This window comes from Lynx canadensis, chromosome A2, assembly GCF_007474595.2.
Source record: "Lynx canadensis isolate LIC74 chromosome A2, mLynCan4.pri.v2, whole genome shotgun sequence".
In the NCBI taxonomy this organism is placed as follows: Eukaryota; Metazoa; Chordata; class Mammalia; order Carnivora; family Felidae; genus Lynx; species Lynx canadensis.
The window spans coordinates 10,089,462-10,113,930 of NC_044304.2; the positions used below are offsets into that span (position 1 = coordinate 10,089,462).

At 53.0% G+C, this 24,469-nt stretch overlaps 1 protein-coding gene and 1 long non-coding RNA gene across 7 annotated transcripts; both read left to right on the forward strand.

The window, feature by feature from the left end:
- The first annotated feature begins 361 nt into the window (after positions 1–361).
- Positions 362–19,206, forward strand: ZNF333 (zinc finger protein 333). Of its 6 annotated transcripts, none has more exons than XM_030302332.1 (9): positions 362–695; positions 1,971–2,094; positions 4,380–4,462; positions 8,356–8,443; positions 15,169–15,257; positions 15,872–15,998; positions 16,434–16,532; positions 17,035–17,108; positions 18,021–19,206. In XM_030302332.1, the coding sequence occupies exons 1-9, from the start codon at positions 693–695 to the stop codon at positions 19,116–19,118; spliced, it is 1,785 nt and encodes a 594-aa protein (XP_030158192.1). In that variant the 5' UTR covers positions 362–692; the 3' UTR covers positions 19,119–19,206. The 6 variants fall into 6 exon arrangements, with proteins under 6 accessions (XP_030158192.1, XP_030158200.1, XP_030158211.1 ...); XM_030302340.1 differs by having other exon boundaries at positions 16,437–16,532; XM_030302351.1 differs by lacking the exons at positions 362–695; positions 1,971–2,094 and adding exons at positions 4,663–5,254; positions 5,701–6,203 and having other exon boundaries at positions 4,378–4,462.
- Positions 19,207–20,409: 1,203 nt separating this feature from the next.
- Positions 20,410–24,081, forward strand: LOC115505035. The gene is made up of 3 exons (XR_003965889.1): positions 20,410–20,699; positions 22,804–23,068; positions 23,189–24,081. It is a non-coding gene; the product is annotated as an uncharacterized LOC115505035 (long non-coding RNA).
- Positions 24,082–24,469: the final 388 nt, after the last annotated feature.

The following is a 24,469-nucleotide window of genomic DNA, read 5'->3' on the forward strand; positions in this document are numbered from 1 at the left end:
GAGAATGAGCACAAGCAGGGGAGGAGAGAGAGAGAGAGAGAGAGAGAGAGAGAGAGAGAGAGAGAGAGAGAGAATCCCAAGCAGGCTCCACACTGTTAGTGAAGAGCGCTGGACGCAGGGCTCGATCTCGCCCTGAGATCATGACCTGAGCCAAAGTCAAGGGTTGGATGTTTAACTGACTGAGCCACCGAGGTGCCCCTAATCCTTTTATTAATTTTTTTAAATGTTTATTCAGTTTTGAAAGAGAGAGACAGAGCACAAGCAGGGGTGGGGTGGAGAGAGAGGGAGACACAGTATCCGAAGGAGGCTCCAGGCTCAGAGCTGTCAACACAGAGCCTGATGTGGGGCTCAAACTCACGAACTGCGAGATCACAATCCGAGCCGAAGTCGGACGCTCAACCGACTGAGCCACCCAGGCGCCCCTTTAATCCTTTTATTAGATGAGAGGAACCACCAGAAATGATCAGGGCTGTGGTCTGGAAGGTGGGTCTGGGCCCAGTATGTTGCTTATTGGGGAAGATTCCGTGTAAGGGTTTTGCTGGGCCTCCCTGCTGGAGACCCACGGAAGTGGGAGCACCTGGGCCAAACCCCTGTTCACTGCCCTGCTTCCACCCTGACCCCTTTCTCTTACCTTGGTTTCTTTTATTGCAGGGAGGACACCTAATGAGACCTTAAATCCTGGCACTGGTGTCATGGTGAGGGGGCTGGGAGAGTTGGAATTGTTGAGGGGGGGATAATTCTGTCCTCTGGGCCCTGTCCCCTCTCTCCCCACCCCAAAATGAGGAAGAAACGGGAGGGGTAGTGTGGAGCACCTTCTGCCTTGCCCCCGGGGACCTGGTGGTCTCTTTCAGTGCCTGGCCTCTGGAGGGATCTGGCTCGGGAGGAGGGTCCCCACAGTGACCCCGGGGGCTCTGAGCTGAACTCCAGAGCCTGACTGCAGAATGAGGTTCATTTAAATTTTTAAAAAATGTTTATTCATTTTTTTTTGAGAGACAGAGCATGAGCAGGGGAGGGGGAGAGAGAGAGGGAGACACGGAATCCAAAGCAGGCTCCAGGCTCTGAGCCATCAGCACGGAGCCCAATGCTGGTCTCGAACTCACGAACCGCGAGATCACGACCTGAGCCGAAGCCAGATGCCTAACCGACTGAGCCACCCAGGCGCCCCTGAATGAGGCTCATTTAGAGTCGGTAGCAGCAGAGCTCCACCGGGGCCATCCCTTGTGAGGCCTCCCCAAACCACGCGTGTCTGTATACATTTAAATTAATTGAAATTCGGTAAAATTAAAGGTCAGTTTCTCAGGGGCCTGAGTCACATTTCTCAAGTGCTCAGTAGCTACGCATGCTGGGGGCTGCTGTTTTGGAAAGCACAGACAGAGAACATTCCCACCATCGCAGAGAGCTCGACCAGACCATGCTGAGCTCGAGGATTCTGAAATTAAAAGACCGTTGGGTTTCTCAGGCGCAACGGAAGTCCTGTTTTAGCAACTTGTAAAAGGATTACAAAGTGCTTATGTGAGTCTTGGGAGGGGTTCTAGGGATTTCACGAAAATTATGTGATGGACCCCAAACTTTTGATGCCTTAAATAAGAAATGTAGGAAAAACTCTCCCTAGAGCCCAGAGATCGTCTCTGCAGTCACTGGCGGCTGAAGTGGCGAAGAGAGCCAAAGCCCGCACTCTGGCATTTCTCCAAATGTTAGAAGCGAGGAAATGTCTGCTAGGGTGGCCATGTGATCCCTGTCCCGGTCACAGCAACGACTCACTGTTGTGGGTACGGCACAAAATGAGCCGTGGAGATGGCCAAACAGATGGGGCATGGCGGCGTGCCAATGAAACTTGAAAAGACAGGAGGCGGGCCGGGTTTGTGGAGCCCTGCTGTGGAGACAGTGTCCCGAACGTTCTCCCTTCCCCGGTGATAACCAGTTGTCCTGCAGGTGGGTTTTGCTGAGCCAGGATACGTGTGTTGTTGTAGGAGTCAGTCACCTTTGAGGATGTGGCGGTGGGGCTCCTCCGGGAGTGGGCATTACTGGACGGTGCGCGGACGAACCTGTGCCGATACGTGATACTGGACAAGTGCAGGACTCTGGCCCCCAAGGGTAAGGCTGGCATCGGGCTGGTCCTTTTTCTTCTTCTTCTTCTTCTTTTCAAGTTTATTTTTTATTTATTTTGAGAGAGAGAGAGCGCAAGCAGGGGAAGGGCAGAGAGAGCGGGAGAAAGAATCCCAAGCAGGCTCTGAGCTGTCAGCACAGAGCCCGATGCGGGGCTCGAGCCCACAAACGGCGATACCATGACCTGAGCCAAAGGCAAGAGTCAGATGCTCAGCCGACTGAGCCATCCAGGCGTCCCATGGCTGGTCCTTATACGCAGGTGCCTAATGCTTCTTAAGGGTTGGCTACGCAACCAAGGAAGGTTTGTGGGTATCTGCAGGATAAGAGCCTCATCCATGGCAGTACATCCATTCTCCCCAGAGTCAGAACCGCGTGGGTCTCACTGAGCTTGGACTTGGGCTTCAGGGCTTCATCCCCATGGCGCAGAGAGGAGGGTATTTGCGGTTTGGGCCCTTGTGAAAGAGCTTCTCTGAGTTCATTGGAAATGGGGCGTGATCACTTTGCTACCCGTGGTGGTCGCTCACCGCCAGGAGCTGAAGCCCACTGCCAACCCTCGCTCCCTCTCTGAGCACGGGTATCTTTGTCCAGGAGTGGGGACTCCACCACGCAAACCCAGTCTGGGCTCTCAGCTGGGGCCAGGGGCAGAGCTGAGGGCCCCGTGGGTGTGGGTGAGTGTGTGTGCGGTGCCCGCCGTGTTGGGGGCGGCGGTGTGCTGGGAAGTGTCAGCCTGAGAGCGTTTCAGAGGCCCAAGGGGGAACGAGGCTCTTTGGGGTGACGTTTCTCTAGTGAGCTCCTTCAATGTTCCTTCTCTTCTGCTGGCCTTCCTCTCCTACCTGTCTTTGGTCTCAGAAAAAGATCTGTTTGAGTCTCTCTCTTTTAGTTTTTTAAGTGGAAACACTCACAAACCATAACATTCACCCTTTTAAAGTGTATGCAGTTCAGTGGTTTTTAGTATATTCACAACGTGCAGCCATCACCAGTATCCGCCCCCCCCCCCCTGCCACCTCCATCTGCTTTCTGTCTCTGGATTTGCCTGTTCTGGACGTTTTGTACAAATAGGATCACGTAAATGTGGCCTTTGGTGACGTTTTCCGTGTTCGTCCACACGTAGCATGTGTCCCAGCCTTGTTCCTTTTTACTGCTGAGTCCTGTTCCGTTGTACGGGTAGACCACGTTTTGTTTGTCCAGTCATCTGCTGATGGGCATTTGGTTTGTTTTCACTTTTTTGGCTCTTGGGAGTAGTGCTGTGAACATTCACGTACCAGATTTTATGTCTCCAGTTCTGTTCGGTTGATACTTAGGAGTGGAGTGGCCGGGTCATTGACTTCACTTTTTTTTTTTTTGTTTAATCTTTTTTTAATGTTTACTTATTTTTGAGAGAGGGAGAGAGAGAGCACAAGCTGGGGAGGGACAGAGAGAGGGAGACACAGGATCCGAAGCAGGCTCCAGGCTCCGAGCTGTCAGCACAGAGCCCGACGCGGGGCTCGAACTCACAGACCGTGAGACGTGACCTGAGCAGAAGTTGGACGCCTAACCGACTGAGCCACCCAAGCGCCCCGTATACTTAACTTTCTGAGGAACACCAAACTGCTCCCTCGGACAGGCGCACGCACCATTTTACATTCCCACCAGTGGTGGTGGAGAGTTCTGACTTCTCCACGTTATGCCCACACTTACTGTCCAATCCCTCTTTTTTTTTTGTTATTGTTTATTTATTTTGAGAGAGAGGGAGAGAGCATGAGCAGGGGAGGGGCAGAGAGAGGGAGAGAGAATCCCAAGCAGGCTCCGCACTGCCAGTGCAGAGCCAGATGCGGGGCTCGATCCCACGACTGTGAGATCACGTTCTGAGCCCAGATCAAGAGCCGGACGCTTAACCGACTGAACCACCCAGGCGCCCCTCCGGTTCCTCTTTAAATTGAACATTTCTGCTGTGTTCTTTGTCTAATTGCTTGCTACTTGTTTCTGTGATAATGCTGTCTTACTGGTGACATCTGTCTCCGTCTCCATGGGAAACAGCCTCTCATCCCGGCCCCCCGCCCTGGTCGCTGCCAAGTTCGTCACACGCCCATAGTCCTCAAGAGCCTCCCTTTGCTCACTGATGCCTTCTTGCCTTTCAGTATTGTCCCCAGTTGAGAGTCAATACTTCAAAAACAGTATTTTAAAACAGCAAATAAATAAATAAATAAATACACAAGTATATATTTTGGTCAGTTTCATACCCCTATTTGTTTCTGAAAGAACTTAACTTTTTTTTCCCCCCCAATTCATTTTAGACTGGGACTCTCGACTCAAATCCCAAGCGTCTCCTCCCGTGCAGGATATTTTGGAGGGAAATTCATCCCCGGGTTTGCACATGGTAAGATTCACGGGGGCTTGTCCTTGTTCCCCCTCTCGGGAGAAGGTGAGGAGTACATGGGTTGCAAATGCACACCAGGGCCAGGGGGCCATGGGGGGGCACTTCCTCAAAGATATTCCCACGTCGTGTGAAGCCAGTGCCCATGGCTCGTGAATTTGGACAAGCCTTGCCTGTCCCTCGTGACCCTTTCTTCCTGGAAGGTTCCCCTGAGTCAACATATCCGTTAGCGGGAGTCAGACATCGGTCGTGTGCGGTGCGGTTTGCTCCTCAACAGTCACGGGAAACTCCTGCCTGCTGGAGAAGCCCCAAGGAAGTTGGGAACGGGAGAGAGCCCGCACTGCCCTGGAGCCTGCAGCCCTCCTGAGCGAGGCGCACGTCTGAGCACGCTACAAATGTGCCTCGGCGGGGAGGGGAGCAGCCCTGGGCGCTTCACGGGTGTCAGCAAGGTTGCCCTCATCGCTCACCCGCTGCCAGGAGCAGACTGTGCCCGGAGAGTGGATTCGGCCACAGCCCGAACGCCTTCAGGAGGAACTCTAACCTGGACCTGACTGAGACAGCCCTGGGGGACAGCCACCCTGACTTATGCAAAGGATGTGAGAGCGCTCTCGTGGATCGCTCCCCACTTAGGGGACATGTCGAGATCCCACGCTGGAAATCAGCCCTTGTCAGGGTGTGGAAAAGCCTTCAGAGCTGGCTGGCGCGTCCCAGTGCACCAGGGTACACACATCGGGCCCCCTGGCCCCCCATTTTGGCCCTGACTTCCTGCCTCCCCAAACTATAGGAATTTCCAAGGTTTGAGTCCCCAGACTTTTGGGGATTTCAAAGGTTAGGGTTCAGGTTTGGATAGAGGGACATACAGAGCCCAGTCTCCCCACCCCTACCCCCATCCCCACCTCCACCCCCACCCCCACCCAAGTCTGGGCCAGTTTGTGCCAGAGTCAGTGAGATCTCTGGGCTCCCTCAGTCTGAGCCCCTCCACCTCTGTCATGGCTGGTGTCAGTCTCACAGCGTCAGAGACGCTGGCTCAGTGGAGGGGGTGGTGTGGCCTGGATGGTAGAAACCTGCTTCATTCCTTTGCTCTGAGAGTGCAGAGCCTCAACCCTGCACAGCCTGGTGTGGGCTGCAGGGCAGCGGAAACCCTCAGCCCTGCACGGCTCGCATCAGACCCCAGAGCAGCTGAGACCACCCCCCCTTCCCTGCCCAGGTCCTCCTCACTGTTGGTTCACGTTTTTGTTTAGGTGGAGAATGTCCTCCAGTAGCTGCTTGGGAAAGGGCATGTTGCTTTTGAGGCCCTGAAAATATGTGAAAATATCTTACTGGAGCTGCCGGCTTGCAGGGGCCTCATCTGGCAGGATCATTGTGGTAACCCCATGCAGAACATTCTGTGCATCGTTACAGAGCCCTGGACTACTGCTTGTGCAGTGAAGGAATGAACACGGGTACCCCAGGCCTTCACCCCCCACCATGAGCAGATGGACCCTGTGAGGGAGGGAGCGAGGATGGCCCACATCTGTCCTCTCCAGTTTCTGTGGGCTCTTTCCTCTTAGTACGGGGTTCCAGCACCTTCCGCAGAGCTCCACCTTCAGCTCAGAAGCGAGCACCGAGTGTGGGAGAGGAGGGGCTTCTGCTGCATTGAGCCCCAGGAAGCAGGCGGTCGCAGAACGTTCTGAGCGGGCAGAGGAGGGCCACTCGGACACGCACGTGCAGAAGTTGAGTGGTTCGTCATGAAGACACGTAGCCCGTAAGTGGTACGGCCACGTTTGGAGCTGGGAGTCCAATCCAGGCCTACCGCAGAGGTGCAGAGGTAGCCACCGGGACCTGCTGCTCGGGGGTCACACATCCTGCCACGCGGCTGAAGGCGCTGACTGTTGGGCTCGTCCTTCGGGCTTCAGTGGGCCTTGTCCCGACGACTGAGGCCCCCATGGCGGCCCTGAGGCCTCCCCGTCATGGCTAGATAGGCCAGGGGAGGGCACAAGAGAGCTGGGGACTGCTCGTAGAAGAGTCCCGAGAGGAGGCTGCGGAAGGGGTGTCTCTGGGCTCAGTCCTTCTACCGTCCCAGCCGCCCTCCCCCATGCCGTGTCTCCTCCATGCTGTTTCAGGGCACAGGGATGTTAGCTTGTGCGAGCGCTGGAGAAGGGCAGCGTTCAGAGGACGGGCTCTGGATGGCAGGGCAGATGTAACCCAACTGTGGCCCGTAGGTAGGCCCCGTGATTGATGGATGTCAAATAGACAAACACAGGCTAAGAAAACACCGAACAACGTTCCTATTCAGAGCTAAGGGCTCCCAGCCTTCCTTGAGTGAAGCACGTTGCAGTGTCTCTGAGGGCCCGTGGCCTGACCTGCAGTCGGGCCCCCCACCCCAGAACCAGAAAGGGTCGGGTCCACCTTGGCGCCTGTGGCATGATTGGTCCTTGAGACCCTTGGTGTCTGGCGCTCACCGTGGAATAGGGGGAGTCACCGGATCTGAAGCTGCCAGACCCGCACGCCTGACTTCTCACAGCACTGCCCCCAAACTGAGGGTCCCTCGGGCCCAGAACACACTCAGTGCCGCCTCTGTCCTGCTCCGTCCCCTCCGTGCCTTCTCCTAGGGGCCGGGGCCAGACCTGAGGATGCACATCAGGCCCACAATTGGAGACAGAGAGACACCTTCGATTCCAGAAGACCGGCTATCTCTCTGGCTGTCACCTTGGTCTTCTGGATATGTAGTAACCCTGGGAGGAGGTTTGCTGTGAGGGCCCAGCCCCAGCCAGAAAGGCCTGGGCTTTGAGACTTCTGCAGATGGGGTTGCGGGGGGAGAGGGAGGAATCTAGGACCAACTCTTGGAAACTGGGGACAGGCTGGAGGCCCAGGCTCAGCTCCCTGGTAGGAACTACCACATGGGTCCTGGCGTTCCTGTGTCCCCAGGGTGGTGGTGGCCCAGAGCAGGCCTCCAGGAGGAGCAAGCACCCAGGGCCTTGGCCCTGCCTCCCCTGGCCCAGCCTTTCTTCCTCCATTCCTTCCACTTTCACTCCCACCCTGTCCATGACCGTGAAGCCTATAGGAATGAGTGATCGTGTGATCCCAGGGCTGGGTGGAGAGCCCAGGCTGGTGACTGAGCTCTTGGCCCAGGGTCCTGTGTTTCCACCCTAAGGTGGAGAGAGGATCAGAGAAGGACACTTTAAGGCGTGCTTTGATTCTTCCCCCCGGGGAGAAGGGCTGCCCCCACCTGCCCAGGCACCTCTCCTGTCCTGAGACACCTGCCACATTTTCTTCCCATCCACCACTAAGTCCTGGGAGTCCCCTCCCCGCCAAACGTAACTTATCTCTAACTGCTCCTGCTGTCCCCACTGCCACCACCCTGCCCAGAGCCACTGTTAGTTCTCGGGGGCCCCTGGAACTGCTCCCTACAGGCCCCTGTTCCCACTGGGCCCCACCTTGGACACAGAGTCTAGAGACATCCCTTAGACATACAAGTCAGATGAGACACCTTTCCTGGGGAAGCAGCCACCAGTGGAGGAGAGTTCAGATCCTTTCTCTCACAACAGGGCTGCCTTCCGAGAATAACTTAGTAACTATTCCTCGCGTGTCCAGGCCCACCTCCACATCACCACCCCCCCCCCCCCCCAACCTGCTGGTCATCTACACCCTTCTTTGCTCCAGCGTTTCCCCTGCTGCTGGAGGCAACTCCCCCAAGGCGGCCCCCTCTCCATCCCATTTTGAAGTTGAAATTCTACAGGGTTGAGTGTTGTACTCATGAATTGGATTGGTCTGGACAGGCTAAATTGGGCATTGTCCCAATTTTACCATCGTGTGGCTCGGAGCAGGGTCAGTCTTGCAAATTCAGTCAGGGCGAATGGCTGTGAACAGATTCCATCGACCGTGTGACCCTAATCTGTCCCTGTCACTGTGTCTAGGGGCGGAAGGCGGCCGCGCAGATTCAGAGGGTGGCTGTGCCGGTGCCTGCACTGAGTCTCCCTGAGCTGAGGATGGCTGGGGATTCTGGTGAGTGAGCACTGGCTGGAAATGGCAGCCCGAGGGCCTCCCATGTGCGTGTTGTGTCTGGGAACTTGGATCTCCCGCCTTCATTTCTTGGGACAGCAGGCATTTCCCTGCCCCTTAAGGAGGATCCATAAAATCATGTCACCATTCTTTACATATTCAAGGGGAAAGGCACTTTCTCAGGATCGTGAGCTGGGATTCTTTCTGTGTGTGTGTGTGTGTGTGTGTGTGTGTGTGTGTGTGTGTGTGGTTTTTTTTTTTTTTTTTTTTTTTTGTTTTTGGTCTTTGGTCTTTTTGTTCAGAAAGAGCAGACTCCATTCACCTGTGGCTAAGTCCAGACCTCTTTCTGGGCAAGGTTAAATTCTTCACTTCACAATTATGTTGGTGCTGAATTGACAGTCAAATTTACTCTAAATTGAATATGTTTTAACTGAGCTTATAAAAAATGAGGTTGAAACAGGCCGCATGTCCTGAGGAGTGGGGGGGAGGGGGGGTGGAATTAATTCCGGAGGACAAATGATATCTTAGCTTTAATTTCAAGGGATTTGCTTCCTTCCATCATGCCTTCTTTAAAAAAAAATTTTTTTTTATGCATTTATTTAATTTTGAGAGAGAGAGACAGAGCACTAGTCGGGGAGGGGCAGAGAGAGAGGGAGACACAGAATCTGAAGCAGGCTCCAAGCTCCGAGCTGTTAGCACAGAGCCCGATGTGGGGCTTGAACTCCCAAACTGTGAGATCGTGACCTGAGCTGGAGTCGGACGCTTAACCGACTGAGCCACCCAGGCGCCCCTGCCTTGAAGTACTCTTAAGATACTTAGAGTACCTCATGCCTTTGAAGTACTCTTAAAAAATTTTTTTAATGTTTATTTTTGAGAGAGAGACAGAGACAGAGACAAGAGTGTGAGCAGGGGGCGGGCAGAGAGAGAGGGAGACCCAGAATCCGAAGCAGGCTCCAGGCTCCGAGCTGTCAGCACAGAGCCCAACGTGGGGCTCGAACTCACAAGCTGTGAGATCATGATCAGAGCCGAAGTCAGACGCTTAACTGACTGAGCCACCCAGGCACCCCTCGAAGGACTCTTAAAGTGCTTAGAGTACCCTGTACTTGAAGGACTCTTGAAACACTTGGAATACTCCATGCTCTTGAAGGACTCTTGAAGTGCTCTAGTTGGCCACCCTGTGGTGAGACGGGCCCTGCGAGAGAATCTCAGACAAGACATTGACCCCTCCCCTGTGGAGCTCAAAGTCTGCCTGGGCAGTCAGATGTTTCAGTGAAGACCAGAATATGATGGAAGCATGTAACACAAGGATTTTATCTCGAAGGCAGAGAGGAGTTTCGGGAAATTTGAAGTCAGACCATGGGTTCTCACCTGCGGTACTGGCGACACTGGGACCAGATCATTCTCCTTGGGGGCGGGGGGCGCTTTCTGTGTGTTGTAGGGCCTCCACCCACTAGATGCCAGTAGCATGTCCTGCATTAGCCAGCCAGGGCCGCCATAACACAAAGGGCCACAGACTGAGCAGCTCAAAGAAGAAACATTTGTTTTCTCACGGCTCTGGGGGCCAGAAGTCCGGGATCTAAGGGCTGTGATCTGTTCTGGGTATCTCTCCTTGGCTTGTAGATGGTTGTCTTGAGTTTTCTCTTTGTATGTGTCTGTGTTCAAGTTTTGTTCTTACAAGGACACCAGTCAAAGTGGATTAGGGCCCACCCAACTGGCCTCATTTTGGTTTGATTAGACCTCATGTCCGGATACGGTTATATTCTGAGGTACTGGGTAGCTGAAGTTTTGGAGGGGCACAAGGCCATAACAGGTCCTAGTCGTGACAGCCGAAAATGTCTCCAGAAGCTGTGACTGGTCCCTGCCTCTGCCCCCCAAGATCATACGCTGAAGTCCTAACCTCCCATCTGACAGTGTTGGAGACTGGGCCTTTAAGGAGGTGCCTAAGATTAGTTAAGGTCATAAGGGTTAAGCTCCAATCCTATAGAACTGGTGTCCTTATAAGAAGAGGGAGAGACACCACATTTTCTGCTGTGTGAGGACACAGTGAGAAGGCAGTTGTGTATAAGCCAGAAAGACAGCTCTCACCAGAACCCAACCATGCTGGCACCCAGCCTCCAGAACTGGGAGGAAGTATTTTTTTTTAAATTTTTTAAATGTTTTTATTTATTTTTGAGAGACAGAGAGAGACAGAGCATGAGCGGGGGAGGGGCAGAGAGAGAGGGAGACACAGAATCCCAAGCAGGCTCCAGGCTCTGAGCTGTCAGCACAGAGCCCGACGCGGGCTCGAACCCGTGAACTACAAGATCATGACCTGAGCTGAAGTCGGGCACTCAACCGACTGAGCTGCCCAGGTGCCCCAGTAATTTTTTTTTAAAGTTTATTTATTTTGAGAGAGTGCATAGGAGGGGCAGGAGAGAGAGAAGGAGACAGAGAGAGGGAATCCCAAGCACTGTCATTGTAGAGTCCAATGCAGGGCTCAAACTCATGAACGTCAAGACCATGACCTAAGCCAAAATCAAGAGTCAGACACGTAAATGACTGAGCCACCGAGGTGCCCCGGAAATAAATTTCTACTGTTTCAGACCCCCTGTCTGTGGTATCTTGTTATGTAGCAGATCTGACCAAGATACCAGACTGCCATGTGTCCCCTGGGGGACGAGTATTGGCTTAGACCGTGATGCACGATTACTGTATCATTTAGGTTGGCAAGATGTTGGGCTGTTTGGAGAAGGTTTGGGGGGAGGATTTCAGGCCTAGAAATGGCATCTGGAAAATTCCTTGGGGGGCAGAGAGGCCGGGGTGCCCAGGGGCCCACGGAAGGCTGTGCAAAGGGAGCAGAGGGAAGGGGAGTGTGATGTGAGCTGACTAGAGAGGGTTGGGCTCTGGAACATTCAGGCCTGGAAGCATGAATCCTGGCCTGTGTCCTTAGGCTGCTGGGAGCCAGGGATGTGTTTGGGTGAGCAGTGCTGTGCATCTGTGGTTTTAGCAGAACCCTCTAGCACCTGGGGGGTGGCAGGGCCTCAGGGAGGGTGGAGGGGTGCATGGAGGCAGTGAGGAACAGAGTGGTCGTGGCCTAGGCCCCAGGTGAGTGCGGAGTGGGTGTGGCGGAGTCCCTGAGACTGTACCCGGTCTTGGCCATTCGCTAGGAAACCCAGGCCTTGGCCTGCAGTCGTGCTCAGGGTGGTGATTTATCACAGCGAAGGGACACAGAGCTGAGTCCTTGGCGCATGAGGTGAAGTCTGGAGGAGTCCAGGCCCGAGCTTCCGGAATCCTCTCCCAGTGGTGTCACACAGGATGTGCTTAATACCCTCTGCAGCAAGCCATGACAACACATGTGAGGTGATGTCTACCAGGGGAGCTCAGTAGAGGCTCAGAGCGCAGGTTTTCACTCGGGGCTGGTCACACAGGCACCCTTGACTCTGCCTTGAAGTACTTTTAAGTCAGGCGTGCACCTGACTCTGGTCAGCGTGTCCCAGCCTCCCGGAAGGAAAGCAGGCGTTCGGCACAAACCCCAGTGTTTGTAGAAGGAATTTAAGCAGGGTGAGCCCCTCTTACCAGTTAAGGTGCTGGGAACCCTCTCAAGATCCGTGTTCCCAAGGGCCGCCAGTCAGGCCTGTGGGGTTAGCTCTGGTCTACACGGTAGGGAACTGAGGAGTGATTTAAGGCCTGTGCGGGAGGTTGAGTTGAGATAATTTGCTGAGTCCTGTATACTTTCATTTACCAGACAATCTGGAGCATTCCTGTACCAAGTGGGGCGGAGGGCGGTGAAAGGAGAGGGGCCCAGGCTTGTTTTCGCGAAGCTTCCAATCTCACGAAGGTGGCAGAAAATACACGCCTAAGTCAGCAGATAACCACGTGGTACAAATAGGTGAGGGCTGTGAGGAAAGGGGGACGGTCCTTCTAGAGAAAGGAAGGACACTGGGGAAGGGGAGGTACTCTGAGGGAGTGACCTTTCAGTGGACTCAGAAAGGAAAGGCCTGATGTGGCATTAGCCACAGTGAGGACAGGGGTAGGAGGAAGGGGAGTGCCGGGGGGGTGCTCTCTGTAGAGATGGCGGCACTGATTTTCTTTTTTTGGATTACTTGTTGGGGTCTGGAGAGCGTCAGGGAGGGGTGAGAGGCATGGATATCACTTCCTGAGATCAGGGGCACTGGAAAGAGAGCGGGCTTTGAGAATCAGGCAATGAGCACATATTTTGGGGAGGGAGGGCACGAGACAACAGAAATTCATGTCTCGCGGTTCTGGAGGCCAGGAGTCTGAGATCAGGGTGCTGGTGGGGCTGTGCTGCCTGCGAGGCCTGGAGGGAGGCTCCTTCCTGGCATCCAGTGGCGGCTGGCAGTCCCTTGGCCTGAAGTTACATGGCTCCGGTCTCGGCCTGCATCGTCACATGGCCTTTTCCCCTCGTGTGTCCCTGCTTCTGTCTTTCCTCCTCTTACGACACCAGTCATACTGGGTTTGGGGCCCCCCGGACTCCACTGTGACTTTGTCTTAGCTAATCACACCTGCCAAGACCCTCTTCCCAAGTAAGGTCACGTTTTGAGGTGCTGGGGAGGTTACGACTCCATAACTCTGGGGTGGGGGCGCAATTCAACCCATGACGGTCTGCCCTCTGTACCCCCCCAACCAAATTCATGTCCTCCCCAGATACCAAGTACACTCAGATGATCTTGACATCCCCAGAGTGGGTGTCTTGACACCCACTTCAGCATCGACTCCCAAGTCCCAAATCTCATCAGCTCAGAAAAGTCCTTGTGTCCTCGTATGAATCATCCAAATCAGGCATGGGTGAGATTCAGGGTGTGGTCCGTCCTGGGGGGCAAAATTCTTCATCTGTGAACCTGTGAACCGAGGAAACAAGTCCTCTGCTCCCATAATGCAGTGGTGGGACACGCACCGGGAGCTCGTTCCCTCTCCCAAAGGGAGAGAAAGAAGAGATCATGGGTCCCAAGCAAGCTCCAAACCCAGAAGGGCAAGTTCAAGGCTTGATGGCAATCCTCTGCTTGTGGGGGGGGGGGGGGGGGGGGGGGGGGGGGGGGGGGGCAGTAGTCCCATCCCCCAGCTCACTGAGTCCCCAGGACAGATGAGTGGGGACACGAGCTGATGGTGTGGAAGTGGGTCTGGAGTTGAGGGGGGAGAGTCAGCCCGGGGTCTGGGCCTGGTCAGGCCATGAGGCTGCCTGCTGAGGCAGAGGCTAAGGGGAATGAGGACGGGGTCACAGTCGCGTGAGGGACGGAGGAGGGTCTTGTATGGAGGAGGCTGGGGATGTGGTCACTGAAGCCCCCGGGGTGGTGGGCCCCAGGATGGAGGGCCGAACACACGACTGGATCCCCACCGCAGATGGGGGTCGCTGGTGGTCCGAGTGCGGTGCCTGTCCTTGTGATCATGAGTGAGTGGGAGGTGAGGAAAGGGACACAGAGGATTTGTTGCCCACGGCGGGGAAACATTATGCATTATGTAGAGGGAAAAGCAGAGTGTTGTGGCTTAAATTGCGGTGACCCCCAAAAGATCCATTGAAGTCCTAACCGCCGGTACCCGTGACCGGGACTGAGACCTTACTTGGAAATAGGGTCTGTGCAGCTGCAGGTTAAGATGAGGTCGTGATGCGGGGGCCCAGAGTGACTGGTGTCCTTTTAAGGAGAAAACACCAGGTGCAGACAGGGACACTCGGGAGAGGACGGCCATGTGATGACAGGTGCATAGATCGGAGGGACGCAGCTGCAGGCCAAGGAGCACCCAGGATTCTGGACAGTTGCCACCAGAAGCCAGGAGGAGGCGAGGAGGGATTCTACCCAGAGTCTCAGAGGGAGTGAAGCCCTGCCGCCACCTTGGTCTTGGACTTGTGGCCTCCGGAGCTGAGACAGAAGATGTATCTGGGGTTTTGAGCCTCTCAGTTGGCGGTGCTTGGTTACAGCAGCCCCAGGAAAGGCATACATGGGGTCAGAGGTTGGACGTGGGTCAGGGTTCTTTGTTTTTGTTTTTTTTAATGATTAGATGCAATTAATTTTCTTTATTTGCATGATATGCTTTATTTTTCAGTTCAGGGTTAGTTCCCAGGGGGAAAGGTCCTGTGGCAGGGGGAGGTGAGCATGTAGGGAGACAAGGGATGGTGGGGGAGGTTACTCGCTCACCTGTCATGGGCCCCGGGCGGATGGAGGGGTGTGGTGGATTTGAAGGCAGGAAGGGGAGATCCTTCCTTCTCGCAGGCAGACCCCTGGGGTGGTGGCCGCTTCTCTGGCCCCTGCTTGTGCTAAGTCCTGGGCTGCCCCTGGCCCTGCAGAGTGGGGCAGAGGAAGGAGCTGAGCAGCTTGGGAGGGAATGCTGACCTACGGCTGAATCAAGAGGCAGTGGGGGTGCCCCAGAAACCCCAGGGTCTGTCGACTTGGGACTGTATAACTCCAGAGATTTGGAACGGAAGCAACATGTGCATATTTGTGCATGTTTGCACGTGTGTCCATGTGTCTGTCTGTTTCTGTGCGTGTGTACTCGTCCGTGTGTGTCTGTGCGTCCGTGTCTCCGTGCATGCATGTGTGAATGCATGCATGTGTGTGTCCTCGTGTGTGTGCACGTGTGCCTAAGCACGCAAGTGTGTGTGTGTGTGTGTGTGTGTGTGTGTCGTACGTGCGTGTGCATACATGTGTGCACCTGTGGTCACTTCCCCGTTTTGGGGCGGGCAGCCCAGGGGTCCTGTGGGTGTGCTCACTGGGCCTCCTGGCTGCCCTCTCCTGTAGCTCTGCTTGCCCAGGACCCCGCCTGGCTCCGGAAGGAGAACACAGAGGGGGAGTCTGTGGCTCCTGGGATGCTGCTCAGCTGTCCGCAGGTGAGTAGGAAACCCCTGTTGCTCAGGCCCTGATTCTCCTCCCTTGGCCTGGAGCTTCTCGCCCCCACAGGGCTGGTGTCCAGGCTCCTAGGCCCTGGGCCTCTTAAAGTGGCAGAATGGGGGCGGGGAGGGATGTGGGGGCAGCCCAGGTGGCGATCCCGCCCCTTCGTTCAGACCTTCCCTAGCCGAGGAGTGCCTGGTTCTACTGGGCACCAGGAGGGAGAACAGCAAGGTTGTGAGCTGTCCTTGTTCGCTAGTCCTCACGGTTTCCCGGGACAGATAGCGGTCATTTACCACGTGTTTCTCTCTTGTCTGCCACGTGCTCAGGCCTGTGGGACCCTGGAGCCGGAGGGGAATAAAACTGCCATGGCTTCCCAGCTGGTAGCTAAGTCCTTCGATGCCCCACCTCTGGATGCTGTCCCTCGGGGACAAATGTGCAGATGGAGGAGAGTTCTAGTTCTGGGGCCTGAGCCAAGGGGCAGCCTCCGAGAGACCTCAGGGCCCCGTGTGACAATCCTCTGCACGGTCTGCCTTCCCTAGGCCGGCCCCTCACCAGCCTCTTGGGTACTGGTGGGGGTGCCCCCTGGCTGAGCCGGGATGGGTGTGTGTTTCAGGAACCAGTCACCTTCGAGGATGTGGCTGTGTTGTTCACTCCGGAAGAATGGATGTTTCTAGACTCTGCCCAGAGAAGCCTGTACAGAGATGTGATGCTGGAGAACTATAGAAACCTGGCCTCTGTGGGTAAGGCCAGCCCCGTGGCTTCACCCACATACCCATGCAGCCCCTACGGGTTCCCGGAATTGTGCCGGTTTGGGAAATCGAGAGGTGAAAAAAGAGAAATCCTGCCCTCACGGTGCTTACGGTCTAGCAGCTTCCCTGTGGCGATGGAGGTCTCTCTGCTGCTTTCTGTTTCTCCACGGTTAAAAGTGTCTGGGCTTTTCTGGTGCCTCTCTGAGTCAGGCCCTGGGTTTTGGGGACTGGAGAATCCCATTATCCTTTGGGACCCAGTGAGGGAGCTTGTACTTTGGCCCCTTAGTGGAAGGGCCCGACTGTGCCCATCGGAATTTAGGGGTGCTCATTTTGTTCTTCCCATCTCCGGTGCCCCCTAAAGATGTCAGGATACGGGCCCCGGTTTACTGGCAGGCACAGCTCACGCCCTGCGTATTTCCCCACGAGCAGGAGACCAGCTCGGCAAATTCAGTTCGTTTTCCCATTTGGAGCAAGGAGAAGAGTGGTGGCCGACGGAGAGAAGAGTCTTCCCGGGAAGCTGTCCAGGTGACGCTTTCAGTGACCTTGATGAAGCCGCTCTACTGGATGCCACCGCCTTCCCTTTTTATCCCGAATACTTTACTCTGGTTTCACAGGATGATTTGTCCTGCCTCCTCGTCACCTTGGTCACCTCCATGTGTCTGTTTTATCCTGTGTGTGTTTTCCGCGGACGTAGCGTGTGCATGTTTTATCCGGTGCCTCCCCGCCCCCCGTATGATCTTGCTAACACTTTCTCTCAATTTCGGCCTCAGCCTTCATAGGCTCCTTTCTCAGTAACTTATCTACCATTTCTAATCCTTGTTGCTGTGGTTACATAGCTCCTCACAGAGCCAGATGCCTTAACATTTCCTGGACACTCTGATACATCCCTCCCCTTCCCAGTTTCTTCCCGTACTTAGAATCAGTATTAAAAAACCACAAAACCCCACATGCCCTGCTTATTCTTTTGGTTGCCCTGTTTGTACAGTTTTCTCTGTGCACTTACTTTTTCCTTCCTTGTCCATTTCAGAACCTTCGCTTCCACCCCAAGGTTCAATTCCTAACCAAGATATTTTTGCAGAGATTTCTGTTGGCATGGAAAGGGTAAGGCACCCAAGGAGCATTCTCGGTTCTGTTGTAGGACGAGTCTGGGGTTGCTGCAGGTTAGAAAAGCAGGGCTGCCTGGCTGGCTCATTCGGAGGAGCCTCTGACTCTTGACCTCGGGGTGGTGAGTTTGAGCCCCATGTTGGGTGTAGAGATTGCTTAAATAAATCAATCTTTTTTCTTTCTAATTTTTTTTTAATGTTTATTTATTATTGAGAGACAGAGCATGAGCAGGGAAGGGACAGAGAGAGAGGGAGACACAGAATCGGAAGCAGGCTCCAGGCTTTGAGCCGTCAGCACAGAGCCTGATGCGGGGCTCGAACTCCCAAACTGGGAGATCATGACCCGAGCTGAAGTCGGACGCTTAACTGACTGAACACCCCGGGCGCCCCAAATAAATCAATCTTAAGAAAGAAAGAAAGAAAGAAAGAAAGAAAGAAAGAAAGAAAGAAATAGCATGAGGCCAGAGAGAGAGAGAGAGACAGAGATTGATTCAAGGTGAGTGGTGCTCACCCAGGAGAACACAGTGTCCTGGGAGAGAGTCTGTGAAAGTCATGAATTGGGGAAAACTCTACGTGTAGATTAAGGCATGTGTCTTCGCAGAGTTCCCACAGGCAACCGCTTGCACCAGTGAACAGGTACCAAGTGTTTAAGGCTCCGTGTGGCTTTAACTCGGCAAAACTCTGCATCTGAGAGGCCTCATGAAAGTAAAGACAGTGACAGTGCTTTGTGGGCAGCATCCCCTTGAAGGGACTCCGGGCGGAAATGGTCCAGACTCACTAAGAGAGTAGATACTAAAAGGCATCTACGCCTCGGCTGTCGATACCTTTCCCTATGCCCAGTTGCCCCCTGGGGGAGAACGTCTGTGAATGTAATAAAGCCTCAGGTCTTCGTATTTTCCTCCATTGACAGGGGCGGCCTCAGACGGGAGAAAACCTCTATGAACGTAGTGAACTCGGAAAACCCTTGCCCGGCGTCCGACCGCTTTTTCAGTACCAGAGCATTCGTGCTGGAGGCGACCCCTGCGAATGCCCACAGAGCGGAAGATCCTTCTTCCAGCCCGCTCGGCTCCTCGCGCCTGAGAAGATCCGCCGTGGGGACAGAACCTTCGCGTGTCGCCAGTGTGAGAAGTCCTTCAGATACAGCTCCGACCTGATCAGGCACGAGAAGACCCACACCGCGGAGAAGTGCTTTGAGTGTCAGGAGTGTCGGCAGACCTTCAAGTACTCCTCGAATCTGCGGCGTCACCTGAGGACTCACACCGGAGAGAAGCCCTTCGAATGTGCCCAGTGTGGGAAAACCTTCACCAGGAACTTCAACCTGATTTTGCACCAGAGAAACCACACGGGCGAGAAGCCCTACGCATGTAAGGACTGTGGGAAGGCCTTCAACCAGCCGTCCTCCCTGCGGAGCCACGTGAGGACTCACACCGGCGAGAAGCCCTTCGGGTGCAGTCAGTGTGGGAAAGCCTTCAGGGAGCACTCGTCGCTGAAGACGCACCTGCGAACGCACACCCGGGAGAAGCCGTACGAATGCAGCCAGTGCGGGAAGCCCTTCCGGACGAGCACGCACCTGAACGTGCACAAGAGGATACACACCGGGGAGAAGCTGTACGAGTGCGCCACGTGCGGCCAGGTGCTGAGTCGCCTCTCGACCCTCAAGAGTCACATGCGAACCCACACCGGAGAGAAGCCCTACGTGTGCCAGGAGTGCGGGCGCGCCTTCAGTGAACCTTCGTCCCTCCGGAAACACGCGAGGACCCACACGGGCAAGAAGCCCTACGCGTGTCAGGAGTGCGGGCGCGCCTTTGGTCAGTCTTCACACCTTATCGTGCACGTGAGGACCCACACCGCAGGGAGGCCCTACGCGTGCAGTCAGTGTGAGAAGGCCTTCAGGCACAGCTCTTCGCTCGCCGTGCATAAAAGGGTTCATGCCGGGAGAGAAAGCGCTACGAGCGGTGGCCTGCCTCTATCAGTGTCCCAGCCGTATGTCGGGCCCCTTGCTGATTAATGTTCGACTTTTATTTTTTTAATTTAATTTTTTAATTATCTGAGAGAGAGAGAGAGAGAGAGAGAGAGAGAGAGAATGCACGTGCATGGGGGAGGAGCAGAGAGAATTTTTTTTTTTTTTTTTTTTTTTTAGTATTTATTTATTTTTGAGGGAGAGAGAGACAGAGTGCGAGAGGAGGAGGGGCAGAGAGAGAGGGAGACACAGAATCCAAAGCAGGCCCCGGGCTCCGAGCCGTCAGCACAGAGCCCGACACGGGGCTCGAACCCACGAGACGTGAGATCACCACCTGAGCCGAAATCGGTCGCTTAACCGACTGAGCCACCCAGGCGCTCTGGGAGAGAATCTCACGCGGGTGTGGAGCCCGATGCGGGACTCGATCCCACAACCCTGGGATCATGACCTGAGCCGAAACCAAGAGTCGGATGCTCAACCGACTGAGCCACCCAGGCACCCTCCAAGTTTTCTAAAAGTATAAACGTTCCAGGCTGTCATCCTCTCTCGTGGCACTCGTTTGGCCACATTCCATGTTTTGATGTGTAATATTTTCATTTTGGTTGAAATCTAAGTATTGTCTTAGTTTCTGTTACCACTTATTCTTTGGCCCGTGAGTGATCTGTAATTAGATTTTAAAACCATGGGATGTGGATATATTTTTCTAGAGGTATAATTACTCCTAGCGAAATGCATAAACCTTAAGTGTACAGCTGGAGGAGTCTGACAGGTTCGTACGTATGTTCATGTCACCTCACCAACCCGCCATTCAAGGTATACAACATTTCTGTCATTCCGGAAAGTTCCTGCATGTGTATGGGTGTTTTTTTTTGTTTTTTGTTTTTTTTAGTTGCCTTTTTGTTGTTGGTTTTTAATTTAATTACATTGTGAGCAGAAAATGTGGTCTTTATGTTATTGAATATTGGGTATCTGTTTTGTTTTTAACGTGGCATATCCTGCTAGTTGCCTATCAAAATTGCCCCTTGTTCCTTAAAAAACAACTTAGGTTTCTCTTGTTCAGGTTGGTACGATGCGCTCTTGAAAAGCCCCGTACCGGGGCGCCTGGGTGGCGCAGTCGGTTAAGCGTCCGACTTCAGCCAGGTCACGATCTCGCGGTCTGTGAGTTCGAGCCCCGCGTCTGGCTCTGGGCTGATGGCTCGGAGCCTGGAGCCTGTTTCCGATTCTGTGTCTCCCTCTCTCTCTGCCCCTCACCCGTTCATGCTCTGTTTCTCTCTGTCCCAAAAATAAATAAAAAACGTTGAAAAAAAATTTAAAAAAAAAAAAAAAAAAAAAAGAAAAACCCCGTACCTCCCAGCCTCCTCCTTGCAGCTAGGGGACGCCACGGCCCCCCCCCAGTCCCGGCCATTCTAAGTATGAGAAGTCATTGGGTGTGATTCCGGGGAAGGATGTTGCAAAGGAACATTTAGCCAGATCCCTCCACTTCTTGCCCTTTGTACAAACAGACATGATGCCCAGTGCTCGAGAAGCCATCCCACGGCCATGAGGGTTGACCATCCTGGCTCCCCAGCTGGTATCTTTGTGTGGCTGCCCCAGACTGTTTGTTTCTGAATATCTTGTTACGTGGAAAAGGTGCACTTCTTACTGGCACAGGACGTTGCTGTTTTGGGGAGGGGGCGGGGAGGGGAGGGATGGGTTTATTATGGCCGAATGCTGTATCCAGCTGGTGCACTTGGTGTGTGGTCAGTTGTCATAAATGCTTCCTGTGTCGTTGAAGCCAATGTATTGTATTCTGCATATAGAATACAATCCACTAGATCATACTATTTGTGTTTCAAAATCTTCTCCACATTTATAGGTATTGGTCTCTATCTTAGTCTGTTCGGGCCGCATAACAAAAATACCATAGACTGGATGGCTTATAAACAGCAGAACTTTCTTCTCAGAGTTCTGGGGGCTGGAGTCTGAGATCAGGATGCTGGCAGATTTGATGTCTGGTGAGGCCTGCTTCGTGGTTCGTAGATGGCTGTCCTCTTGCCTGTCACATGGCAGAAAGAGAGCAAGGGAGCTCGTGGGGGTGTCTTTTATAAAGGCACCGGTCCCATTCCTGAGGGCTGCACCCTTTTGATCTCATCACCTCCCTCCTTATACCACCACAGGGTGGGAATCAGGCTTCAGAATGTGAATGGAGGGTGGAGCACAGACATGAATTATTCAGTCCGTATCCGTATCCGTATCCGTCTTTGATCTGTTTACCAGAAGAGCTATGTTAAACTCTCCCACTGTGGTTGCTGAATAAATCTTGTAATGCTGTCAGTTTTGAAATTTATATATTTTGAAGCAGTCAAATTAAATGAGAAGGTTTTTATATTTTATGTGTCAGCAAATTGTTCCTGTTATTCTCACAGTGACGATGCTTCTCCCTAGTGATGAATATTCAACTCTTCATTTTCATATTAGCAAGTCATTATTTGGAGCTTACTGGTAATAGATAGTAGATACTACCCTAAACTTTGAATCTTATTTAAAAAAAAATTTTTTTTTAATGTTTATTTATTTTTGAGAGAGACAGAGACAGAATGCGAGTGGGTTAGGGGCAGAGAGAGAGAGGGAGACACAGAATCCGAAGCAGGCTCCAGGCTCTGAGCTGTCAGCTCAGAGCCCAATGAGGGGCTTGAACTCACGAGCTGTGAGATCATGACCTGAGCCAAAGTTGGATGCTCAACCGACTGAGCCACCCAGGCGCCCCTGAATCTTATTTTAAGTTAACTTGTCACAATGACACTTTGAGGTAGATGCTATTATTATCCCCAATTTACAGGGCCAGTGGAGGTGAGTTAACCAAGATGAGACGTGGTAAGCAGTGGAGTCCGGCTCCAAAATCCATGGGCTGTCCACAGTACTTTACCCCAGCAGACTTTTAAAACATTTTTTGCCTGTTCTTACAGGGATATGTTTTTGTATTTTAAAATTCTTTTTTTCCAAGTTTTAAAAAATTTATTTTTAAGGTAATCTCTGCACCCAACATGGGGCTTGAACTCACGACCCCGAGATAAAGAGCCACACGCTCTTCCGACTGAGCCAGCCAGGTGCCCCTTGTGGTTTAAAATCCTGAGGTATAACTTATGTAAAAGTTCATAAATCTTGGCGCACACCTTGATGAAATCTATGTATGTCTATACCACCATAACAGCATGTGAACTATTTTATCTCTCCAGGAGGTACCCTTGGGCCCTACTCCAGTCCTAGTCAATAAGCCCCATGCAGAGGTAACAAGTATTTTGACTTGTCACCATAGATTTGTTTTTCTGTTCATAGAAATAGAACCACACAGAGGTGCCTGGGTGGCTCAGTCAGTTGAGTGGCTGACTTTGGCTCAGGTCGTGATCTCACAGCTCGAGGGCTTGTGAGTTCGAGCCCTGTGTTGGGCTCTGTGCTAACAGCTTAGAGAGCCTGGAGCCTGCTTCCAATTCTGTGTCTCCCTCTCTCTCTGCCCCTCCCCTGCTCACTCGCGTTCTGTCTCTCTCTCTTTCTCTCAAAAATAAATAAACATTAAAAAAAAAAACTAAAAAAAGAAAAATAGAACCACACACTATTGCCTTCTTGTGGCTGGTGTTTCCCTTAATAGAGCGCCTGTGAAATTTATCTTTAACCATTGCTGTGTAATATTCCGTTGTCTGAATATCCCACAGCCCCGACATTCCATTCTGTTTATGGACATTTGGGTCCTTTCCAGGTTTTGCTGTCGGGAATAAAGCTTCTGTGGATGTTCTCGTGCAAGTCTTACGGTGAACCAGTGTTCTAACTTCTCTTGGGTGCAAGCCTGGAGTGGAATCGCTGGGTCATCACGTAGGCAGATCTTGAGCTTTGGCAGATGCTGCCAAGAGGTCTCCAAAGTGGCCGAAACAATTTATGCCTCCGTCATCAGGAAAGTTTCGTTCGCTTCACATCCTGATAATGCATGCTCCTGTCAGTTTGATTTGAGCTACGTCACTGGATGTGTAAGTGGTTTCTGGTGTTTTACTTTGCACTGGGTGTGCACGCGCGTGTGCGTAGATAACGATGTAGTAGATGGTGGCCACAATAATTCCTCCTATCTCTCAGCGTGCATCTCTTTTCAGGGTGGGTTTTGTTGTTCCCTCTCATCAAGAGGTGGAGTTTATTTCTCTACCCCTTGAAGATGCGCTTGATCGCACGACTTTCTTTGGCCGATGGAACGTTATCAAACATGGCAGGAGCAGACGCTTGAAAAACACACGCCGGGGTTTGCCCACTTGTTGTTATGGTTCGAGTCGTAAGAGCAAAGTGTGAAGACACCTGGGCCAACCTCTCCCCTAGGATGCGAGGGTCCTTGCTGACAGCTGGCACCACCCACGGGCAGGCGAGTGAGGCCATCTTGGACCATCCAGCCCCAGGCAAGCCATCAGGTGACCTCAGCTGCACAAGTGACCCTAGGTGAGACCATCAGAAGAACTAACTGCCCAGCTGAGTTCAGCTCAGATTGCTGACTCACAGAATTAGGACCGAATTATGAGCATATAAGGTAACGGACACAGGAGTGAGCGATGGGGACAGGGCGCTGCTGTAGCAAACATTTAAAATGTGGCATTGACTTTGCAAGCTGGCAGTAAGGCAGCAGCTGTAAAGGGGTGAAGAAATTTCAGCCGGAAGCGTGAGGAAACTGCCAGACGTTAGGAAAAGGCTATGTGGTTATGTGGTATGAGAACCACTGGCAAAAGTGTTGTTGTGGCAACTTGGGGAAGATAGGCTGTGAACTTGTGGGTCTGGTTGAGGAGTGGGGGGGGGGGGGAGCTTCCCCCCATCTCTGGCCCTCCCCCCAGCCTTCCTCATGACCTTCTGAGCCCACGTTGGACGCCTAACCAACTGAGCCACCCAGGCGCCCTATCGAGGTTTATATTTTTATAACGGTATTACACGAGCGGCCGTGAAACTGGAGGCAGACCGTGCGACCAGGGGAGCTAAGCAGGGTAGGATTAAGTCACCTCCCAGGATTAGGAGGATTATTTTATTTTATTTTATTTTATTTTATTTTATTTTATTTTATTTTATTTTATTTTTTATTTTTATTTTTTCAATATATGAAGTTTATTGTCAAATTGGTTTCCATACAACACTCAGTGCTCATCCCAAAAGGTGCCCTCCTCAATACCCATCACCCACCCTCCCCTAGGAGGATAATTTTTTTTTTTTTCAACGTTTTTTTATTTATTTTTGGGACAGAGAGAGACAGAGCATGAACGGGGGAGGGGCAGAGAGAGAGGGAGACACAATCGGAAACAGGCTCCAGGCTCCGAGCCATCAGCCCAGAGCCCGACGCGGGGCTGGAACTCACGGACCGCGAGATCGTGACCTGGCTGAAGTCGGACGCTTAACCGACTGCG

What these genes read in the sequence shown, in the direction of transcription:
- ZNF333 (XM_030302332.1), top strand. An exon ending in CATCCCCGGGTTTGCACATG is followed by an intron (nt 4,463 to 8,355) that starts GTAAGATTCACG and finishes CACTGTGTCTAG; the next exon opens with GGGCGGAAGGCGGCCGCGCA. An exon ending in TGCTGCTCAGCTGTCCGCAG is followed by an intron (nt 15,258 to 15,871) that starts GTGAGTAGGAAA and finishes TGTGTGTTTCAG; the next exon opens with GAACCAGTCACCTTCGAGGA.